This window comes from Notothenia coriiceps, unplaced genomic scaffold, assembly GCF_000735185.1.
Source record: "Notothenia coriiceps isolate Sejong01 unplaced genomic scaffold, NC01 NC01_scaffold00038234, whole genome shotgun sequence".
Lineage (NCBI taxonomy): Eukaryota > Metazoa > Chordata > Actinopteri > Perciformes > Nototheniidae > Notothenia > Notothenia coriiceps.
In genome coordinates, this window is record NW_011370935.1 from 19,806 (window position 1) to 29,755 (window position 9,950).

A 9,950-nucleotide genomic window follows, 5' to 3' on the forward strand; every position below is an offset into this window, starting at 1 on the left:
CCTGTGTGCCTTGGCAATCCTACGCACGGCGTTATACATGAGGCCCCAGGAGTTAGTTTCTCCTCACAAATCCGTCACTACAACAAGAATGCAGCTCACTCACTTCACACTCATGTGTTTGCCATAAAGACGCTGTAATGATGTGGTTAACCAGAAAGAAGCAGTAAAGTTCAAAGTGTGACCGCATTCAAGTGAAACTTCATAATTTAAAGCACGAGTTGGACCTCATTACATTGGCCTACAGGTGCAAAGGCGCTACAAGGGCCAAAAACATTTCCATTAGGGAAACGCGCTGCATTTTCAAAAATGCGATTATAAAAACACCAGTGGCCAAAACATGTTCTATTTAACAAACATATTCACCAACCTGACTTAACTTCACACTCAGTGGACGACGCATTTTGACTTGTTTTGGACCTCGTTCGTGTTTCAAGAACATTTTTTGTTTGAGTTATTGATCTGTCAAATTCGAATCCGTGAATATTTTCTAAACGTGTAGTCTGCTCGTTTTGTTTGTATTTGTACTCCGCGGTTGTGGCGGAACTACAGGAAAAGGCAGGACAATGCGTTTGATTTCCGCCCGGACACTTGTTCCGTGCGCACCTCCTGTACTGTTGTTTGCTTTCGTTGGCGATGGATTGATAAGAGTTTCTGCATTCACACCATCTCTCACCTGTGCTGCGGCTCCCTTACTCTCTGGGTAAGCCTATTATCACGCTCAGTCGTTGTTATTTACGCTAATCATAAACGCATTGTATCATCTCATCTTGCAGAACATGCATGCTTAGTTTTGCTTGCAACATGTTGTTAACTTTGTCAATCGTTATTATAACATCTTATGAGCGCTGTATGTTTGCATACAATTCACATTGTGCACATTTTTGTCTAAGCATTATTTTATGTTGTTTACAGTCTATGGAACACATGCATCTCGTTCATATGTTCACCCATTTATATATAGTCCCAGTTTTTTCCAATGTTTTTCACTTTGCATTAAGCCAATTAAAGCAATATTCAAATTTGGCTAGATGCAGATTGTTGCAACTGCAAACATCCACTGCCATTTAAAATAATCTCATTTAGATTCTTAAATGAGAATATGGTGCCACAGATCACCACCAAATTGGACAGTTAAGTGGAATGGAATCAAAGCCTATCTGATCTGCACGTTTTATGTGTTTATGCTATGTATGGCATAACACTCATAACAGGTTGGTCGGGGAGGGGGGGGGGTCTCAAAGCAAGAAAAAATAGGGTAAAGATGTGCCTGTCTTTTCAAATGCTGTTGTACACTATCATATTGTGGCTGTTTGATCTCTGTATATCCACTCAGGCATGTCTCAGGACAGCCACCATGGCAAGTGGACCGTCTCCAGCAGTGATGAAGATGATGATCTTCCTCTCTCTGGAACGACCACATCCAAACCCCACCAGCCCGCTGTGTCTAGTCCCAGCTACCAACCGGCTGCCTCTCCCACTCCCACCATCCCCAAAATAGAAGCAGCCCCTGTGGAGGAGAAACCAGAACCAGCTAACGCCCCTGTATCCTCACTTGTGATCGGTTCCGAGGCGAGACAGTCAGCAGCAGCCAACCAGGTAAATACAGTGAAGTACGAAAGTAGTCCGTCGTTAGCTGGAAAGAGGAAAAATGAGGTGTCAGACGGCTCAGGCTGGGCTCTCTCGGATAGTGAGGATGATGATGGAGACGTGAAGGGGAAGAGTCTCGGTAACTCCCCAAAGAGGGCGCCTCCGAGCCCCAAAACAAAGAAAGTGAAGGTGGAGAACGAGCGACCCACGAGCCCCTACGGCCGCCTCTACTACATCGACGAGCGAGAGGACTTCTTTGAGTCCAGTATTCCTCTTCTGAATGACCCCTACAGGTTCTACCTCAACAAAGTGACTGGCCTGGACAGGAAGTACAACAGTGGAGCTCTGCACATCAGAGGTGAGAGGAGTTGGATGTTATTTCATTTGGAGCATGTTCTTGTAGAACCCCCCCAAACAAATGAGCGTGACATGGGTAAAATGGAGATGCTAATTTTCATCCGCAATGAGATGAGTTCTCTGCTTTGATGCCTTGGTATTAATAATATGTTAATAATAATACAAATAATCTGTCTGTCTGTAACTTTGTGTTGTAGTGTTACCACTGACAGGTCTTTCTTGAAAATGAGACCTTGTGCCTCAATGAGATTTCACACCTGTATAAATAAAGGCTAAATAAATAATACACTTTATTCATAGCGCGCTTTTCAGGGTACACTTTGCATGCTAAAATTCATAGTTCTGAGTTTAGATTTGAATATAGACAGAGTTGTGAAAAGCGCTATATAAATAAAATGCATTATTATTATTATTATTATTATATAGAAGCTCTTGTCATCAGCCTTTTTACATGATTTTATTTTGTAATGTTTTTTTTCTTCTTCCCACTAGACATTCTCTCTCCACTCTTTGGGACCCTGAAAGAGTCAGCTCAGGTGAGTCCCCATATGAAGTGCGGAAACAAACGAATGTCCTGTTTTTAAGCCATGCTTGTCATTGTAAACATTCTGATATTGGCGTTTAGCACAAGTACATTCAAACAGCTAGCTCCTAGCATGGCTGTAGTCTCTTGTACTGCAGTTGGAGAGCATTGGAAGGATACCCATTAATACAGGTATGCTCTCTTTCTTTATAGTTTAACTACTGCTTTGATATTGCCTGGATGGTTGATCAGTACCCATCAGAGTTTAGGTAAGTACACTTCTTCCTCACTACCTACTATCATAAAGAAATCTCTTTAGTAGCCTCTCTAGCATGATATGGCTTGTACAATACGGTTTCTAATATATTGTTGTATGTGGAATGTTTTCTCATAAAAAATAACTGAAAAATCCCCAAACTTCTGTCTCCAAGATGTATCAATATTATGTGACTCCAAATAATTAATAAAAAAAAAATATCCAAAAATGTCTTCTTGTTACAACAGGAGTTTGCGTTTACAATTCTACAGTTTACCAGGAATTACTTTATAATAATTATTACTATTATTATATGAGGACATTCTGAAGAACTGCTGCAATACATGATTATCTTAAAGATGTGATACAAGTAGAGGACAGTAATGATCCTGGTGAAAATAAGGCCTGTCTTGTTGTGTTTACAGGGATCGTCCAGTTCTGATTGTTCATGGAGACAAAAGAGAGGCCAAGGCCCGGCTGCTGCAGCAGGCCAAGCCTTACCCTCATGTTCACTTCTGCCAGGTAAAGACTCGCCACCACCCGAAACATTTACCACCAGTGTATCTAGGCATACTCAGAAATGCCTGTTAACGAAATTTGGATTTGCCTTTAAATGGGACTTATCGGGTGACTCTCTCTAACAGGCCAAGCTGGATATTGCTTTTGGAACGCACCACACGTAAGCACTTTTCCTGCCTGGTATCGTACATGTTGTTTTGTTTTCTTTATATTCATAAACCTGATCAGTTTGGGATGTTTTCAAATTAAGTAATTTGTTATGTTAATATTCCTTAGCTTTTCCTGCGATGAAAAGGTCAAATGTATGTTTTGTAATAGAGGGGTTACTAACCTTTTTAAAATGCATACATAATATAAATAAGCTTTATACTCCTTGTATTTTCTGAATAAAATCAACTAGCAGGAAAGAGTGCTGTTGCAAATTGCGGAATACATTGTTGTACTATGCATACATTTACACTTTGCATATGTCCGATCTTGGGGTGTAGTCTTTGTTGATGTTATATAAACCATGAAATGGTGTCTGTGCAGAAAGATGATGTTGCTGTGGTATGAGGAAGGCTTCAGAGTCGTTATAACGACCTCCAACCTCATCAGAGCTGACTGGTACCAGAAATCACAAGGGTGAGTCTGTCTCTTTTTTAACTTTGATTTAACTTAGGAATTGTGGTGAGGATGCACCGATTGATCTGGGCTGCCATATCAAAAGATAAGATAAAGGAACTGCTGCATTTTCAAGTTTTTTCTATCAAAATCAAATTCATCAATAGAAAGACCAGTTTAAGTTGTATTTATTGTTGCACAGTACCTTGATATTTGCTTATGGAATTTCTCCAAAATATTTTATTTCCTTACCAGGATGTGGATGAGCCCCCTGTTTCCACGGTTACCAAAGGGCAGCAGTGACGACGAAGGTGAGTCTCCGACCTTCTTTAAGAGGGACCTGTTGGAATACCTGGCAGCGTACCGCGCACCAGAACTGGAGGAGTGGATCCAACGAATCAGAGAGCATGACCTGTCAGAGACCAAGTAAACACCACGCATGTACAGTTACGCATGTAGTTGCATTAGTGATAAATGAAAACTCACACCAAACTTTGTGAAAACCCCAAGTAGACTTAAGAACATCGCCTACTCAATGGTTGTCATCTACATTCAGTAAAGTTGTTAGTTTGGGGAATAAAGATGCCATTTATTTGACAAGTATCTCTTCTATTCTTCTATTATTAGGGTTTATTTGGTCGGCTCAACCCCAGGGAGATATGTCGGCCCTGACATGGAGCGCTGGGGCCACCTGAGGCTGAGGAAGGTAAAGATTTCTCTCTTCTCCTCTAACTAGTTGATAACACAAAGCTATTCAAGACAGAAAACAAGAAAGAAAACAAAAGTCAAAATCCATGGTATTCAAGAGTGTTGCTTTGGATGAAGCACAATCACATGTAATGTAACTACAACATTTTAGGATTGACATTGAATTATTTCAGCAGTTTGCAGCAGCAAACTATTTGAAGCATGGCATCGGGAAACCAGGAAAATATGAATTTGCTAGGAACCGGCCTCTTACATAAAGGCTCTAACCAAATAATGTATTTGCTTGTTTATAGGAAAAAGTCTCAGTTCAGCACGAGCACAATAATCAGGGGAATTAGATTCATATCTATATGTTGCCTAGGTAATGTAAAAACACCTGGCTATTTCACAATGCAATGACAACACTTTAAACTGGGATTTCTTTATCTCTTTCTTCTCATCTCTTTCTTTTATCAGCTGTTGTATGAGCACACAGAACCCATTTCTGGGGAAGAAAGGTGGCCTGTGATTGGCCAGTTCTCCAGCATTGGCTCTTTGGGAGTGGATCAGACCAAATGGTTGACAGGGGAATTTCAGCGCACTATGACCACACTGGGGAAATCCTCTATTCGCTCAGCTCCCCCCCTGCACTTGGTAAGTTCCTCCAAAACAAAATTGGTGGTCTGTGTCTTGCGTGATTGCAGGGTGCATTGTTCAAAATAATATAATACAAATTGAAATTCATGTGACTGCTGCTGCTTTTATTTTCATAGCATTATTATTTTTGAGGTTACGTGCAGGACATTTGATTTGGTAAAAATCTTTTTGACAAAATATAATGTCCATGAATTGGTTTAATATCAAAATGGTGGAAACTGGGCCGAATAATAGATTGTATATAATAAGTTAAATGCATAACAATAAACATGAATACTGATTAATCTGACCTGCTGACCTTTGTTTATTTGTGCTGCTATTCTTGGCATTATCCATTATCTGGTTGATGCTACACTTTGCCACATTGCAGTGACAGTAAAGGTACACAACCTCACTTTATGATGATAAAGCTCTGAATGTATTTAACGAGGCGGTGATGGTTGGTCTTTTGCAGGTGTATCCATCAGTTGAAGATGTGAGGACTAGTTTAGAAGGCTATCCAGGTGAGTAATGACATCACTATATAACACTTGTGCTTCTATTGGCTAGCGCTCCAAAACATTGTTCTTGATAGGCTAAGGGCTGGGACATCTTTAAGCGGTTAACCAATCAAGCTAACCAATCAGAGCAGACTGGGCTCTGGTTTCAGACAGAGGGTGAAAAGAGGTGCTGCAGCACAGGCAGTATGAGAACATTAAAGCATGGAGACATGTCCCAGTAGAGGCACAAAATACAAATATGCACCTGAAAATGAGCGTAAAAGGGCCCTGTTAATTATCCACCTCCAACTATCAGTGTTTGAGTTGTTGACTAATAGATCTAGCATTGGATGATATAGTAATTGCTGTGTATTAGGTTGTAATATTAGTCTCTTCTGTCCTCCAGCCGGAGGCTCTCTTCCCTACAGCATCCAGACGGCTCAGAAACAACTCTGGCTCCACTCTTTCTTCCAGTAAGTTCACTTCTATGTATCAGAACTCTTAGTAGGGCTTCACTGATACTGTTAAACTGGGCAGATAGTCATGATAACCTTCTTCTCTTTCATTTATTACATCAAGTAATTAATTTAACTGGGCACATTACACAAGGTTCTACACACCTAATTAAAATGTGTATTTGAAATTTGGTCCAAAACAATGAGACAGGGCTGTGTGCAGGAGGCTTTTAGTATATTAACCTGCTGTTCACAAAGCTGTATCTATCGTTATACAACATGAAGTCCACTGCAACAGATTAATAATATATGTGTGTGTTTGTGTGTAGCCGTTGGAAGGCAGATGCAACAGGAAGGAGTCATGCCATGCCACACATCAAGACATACATGAGGGCTTCCCCAGACTTCACTCAGCTTGCCTGGTTCTTTGTCACAAGGTGTGTTTGCTAGCTTTATATTTACTGATCTTCATAATGTTCCTTTTATTTTTGATGTATGTGTGATTTTCTGATTTGCTATCTTATATATTAAATGACACTTACTCCTTAAACTTGTATACATTTAATATAATGAACCAGGCATCCAATTTCCTGTTTTCCTCTTCCAAATTCATTATGATTAACCTTAATAAATGTATAAACATAAATCCTCTTCTTTCTACTTTTTCATAGAGAGTTGGTTCTTCTCTATCAAAACCCCACTAATTTCCTTATGGAGAATGAAAAGAAAGACTCAAGTCAAGTCTCATCAATATGTCAGTTTGACAGCTAAACCAACACAATTGTGTGGGAAGCACTGATACACAGCTGTATTAAAACATTAAAGTGTATGTTTGTGTACGTGTTTCAGTGCCAACCTGTCCAAAGCAGCATGGGGTGCGCTGGAGAAGAACAGCACCCAGGTGATGGTCCGTTCATACGAGCTGGGAGTCCTCTACGTGCCCTCCGCCTTTGTAAGAACAACAGACACAGATGAACAGAAGCAGAATTTACCGTGCTGAATAAATGAGTTTAATAATATGTGGTGTGATGCGATGCCTTGCCTATCTCCTCCAGAACATGAAGACCTTCCCTGTTAGCGGAAATCCATTTCCTGTCTCCTCTTCCTCTGGTTTCACTGTGCCATTTGACCTCCCCCCTACAAGCTACTCTCCTAAAGGTAAACAAGAGTGTGTGATTGTGTATTAAATGTACGTGTAGGGCTGCACGATATTGGAAAAAACTGACATTGCGATATTTTCTTCCCCTGCGATATATATTGCGATATGAAAAAATACAGGAATTTAAGAAAATACAGTTTTTTTTTTCCGCAAAACATAATTTCTTGAACTTTAATGCTATACAATTGGAATTTGTTTAACAATATTTAACCGGATGAAGGATTTTAGACACAGACTTCTGGATCATCATTATCAGAGCAACAAGCTGAGCTAGCTCAGTTATCCTGCTGTGATCTGATCAAGAATGGTTGTAATTGGTGGTTTGCTGTGCATGCAGAGCCTGCATGTCACTCACTCAAGTACCCCTGACATGAGAGCAGCGCAAGTTTTCCTTTTGTAGCAAGCAGCAACATAATTGTAACATGACGTGTTTGAGTTCATTTGCCTACTTAATATCGCACGTCCTAAAAAAAAACAAAAACATGACCTCGCACGTCCTGCGATATCAATATCGCACATGCGCATAACGCGATTATCGTCACGACACGATATATCGTGCAGCCCTAGTGTTTATGTACAGGTTGGACTATTTGCTGAGTCTGTTGCTCTTTTGCTTAGAATTTGAACTTTAGTTTAACTCCAGGTTAGAATACTACAAAAGCTGTGCTTTTGCTACTCTTTTCTCATGGCATAATGTAAAGTAGAAACATTTTTGCAGTGTCTTGATGTCTGATTTAAGCTTTATACTTAACTCTACGGTCTTTAACTGCAGTTAAACAACAGGTAGAGTTTAATCTACAGTTTCAGTGACCTCTAGTGGCATTCAGGAGAAGGAGTTCATACTTAAACCAGAGCATAAAGAGGTTAAAGAAAGCACATAATTTAATGGAGAAAAAAAAAACAGATATTTAAAAACGAATGTGTTCATTGCTTTAGTTTTGTCTCAAAACCAAACTATTTCAATGGCATATTGGTACATTTGACTTGTGTCATTATTATAGGGGTCATATGTTTTGTTAAACTGTAATTTGAAGCTATAGTAAAAGAAAGGACCAATTTTTTTAATATGCTATAATTAAAACAACAAATGTGTAGTTTTGAATTAATTTAAATCTGTCCAAATCATCCTAACTATATCTGGATATTGGATTATATCTGTACAATCCTGATGCTTGTTATACTTCATACTGTGAACTTCCTCCCATTGCTTTGCACAATTCTGCCCACTGCTAAAAAAAACGCACAGCGCTCTCACTATATATATATGTATTGGCATTTTATACACCATTTAATAGTATTTACTATTTAGACATATTTGTGTTGTAATTTTCTTTTATTCTTTATTGATGTTTCAGATTTCTGTACTTGCTTAGAGGAGAAGTTTCTAAAAAAGGGTTAAAATATCTGTTAGCCAGTAATATATTCTAATAATTATTCCAAACAGAACATTTACAATGTAATAATAATAATAATAATAATAATAATTGTAATTCAATCATTTGAAATCCTATCGATTTATATCTTAAGTCAGAGTCATTCAAACTATTGTGCCAACATTCGAAAATCAATGCAGATGATGGCCCTAATTAAAAAATGATAGAATCTATGAGAGCCGCTAAGATGTTAATCTTTGAGTGGGGCATGTTCTTCCACTTAAACAATGATTAAAGGCACCACAGCATATATGCTGCCGATTTGTCCAATCTAATGTCCCTTTTTAGTTATCAAATCATGTATTTGCATTTCATTTTCTTCCGAACTCTCTGTGTTTTCAGATCAGCCTTGGATCTGGAACATTCCGTACAACCAGGCTCCCGACACACACGGCAACATCTGGGTTCCCTCCTGAACACACACACACACACACACACACACACACACACACACACACACACACACACACACACACACACACACACATCATGTTTTCTATCAATAAATAAGATTTCAACATCAGGATGCCATATCCATTTTGTTTTTCATTGGTCCTATTTGAGAAATCATTATTATATAGACAAGGAATAAAATAGTTTATTATTCCCCATAGTGATAAATAGTATATTATAAATTGTATTAATATTTTTGTACGCAGTATGTCGCCGAATTATCTGCAGTGAGAGAAGACATTTGTCCTTAAATTAGTCATTTTTGGATGAGTGCAGCAGATTCAGCATTTTACTGAGTTAACCTGAGATCCTGCAAGAAAAGGCCAATTTTCCGTAGCCCAGACATCCGTGGATAAAAACTGAATTCACACAACTTTATTTAATGTATAGTGGACTTGCAAGGACATGCAGTGTAGCCGGTAATAGTTTGCTATTAACACTTTTCCTTACATGCGGCAGTGGTTATCAGGACCTACAGCACTGCAGGTTGATAATTGTATTCCTAAAGTCTCCCGGGTGTTCATTTGTCACTGATTCAGCAACTACAGTGCAAACCAGCAGGACTCTGTGTGATGAGCACTTGTGTCGCTGATAGGATCTATACATAGTCACAAGTAGGATGACTACCACTGTGCTTTTTGTTTTGAGTGCTGACATTTACGAGAATGTTTTAAGTTAGTAATGTTCATGAATAAAAACCGGGATCTTGTGGTTTTAATTACTCACATGTCAGGAGAAATGCTGCATCCACCTCTGTCTGGTTCCATGTTTCCAGCATGTGT

General features: G+C 39.1%; 1 protein-coding gene across 3 annotated transcripts in view; it reads left to right on the forward strand.

Annotated features, from left to right (window-relative positions):
• Positions 1–9,238, forward strand: part of tdp1 (tyrosyl-DNA phosphodiesterase 1) — a 12,407-nt gene extending 3,169 nt beyond the window's left edge. For 2 of the 3 annotated variants that reach the window (XM_010797681.1, XM_010797682.1), the window contains exons 2-16: positions 1,334–1,945; positions 2,437–2,480; positions 2,681–2,736; positions 3,149–3,245; positions 3,368–3,402; positions 3,774–3,866; positions 4,101–4,271; positions 4,473–4,551; positions 5,010–5,186; positions 5,644–5,692; positions 6,075–6,141; positions 6,453–6,560; positions 6,973–7,075; positions 7,179–7,281; positions 9,058–9,238. In XM_010797681.1, the coding sequence (XP_010795983.1) occupies positions 1,334–1,945; positions 2,437–2,480; positions 2,681–2,736; positions 3,149–3,245; positions 3,368–3,402; positions 3,774–3,866; positions 4,101–4,271; positions 4,473–4,551; positions 5,010–5,186; positions 5,644–5,692; positions 6,075–6,141; positions 6,453–6,560; positions 6,973–7,075; positions 7,179–7,281; positions 9,058–9,131 (1,868 nt within the window). In that variant the 3' untranslated portion in view covers positions 9,132–9,238. Of the gene's footprint in view, positions 1–514; positions 701–1,333; positions 1,946–2,436; positions 2,481–2,680; positions 2,737–3,148; positions 3,246–3,367; positions 3,403–3,773; positions 3,867–4,100; positions 4,272–4,472; positions 4,552–5,009; positions 5,187–5,643; positions 5,693–6,074; positions 6,142–6,452; positions 6,561–6,972; positions 7,076–7,178; positions 7,282–9,057 lie in introns of those variants that run through there. The other variant, XM_010797683.1, reaches the window with a different exon arrangement.
• The last annotated feature ends 712 nt before the right edge of the window (positions 9,239–9,950 follow it).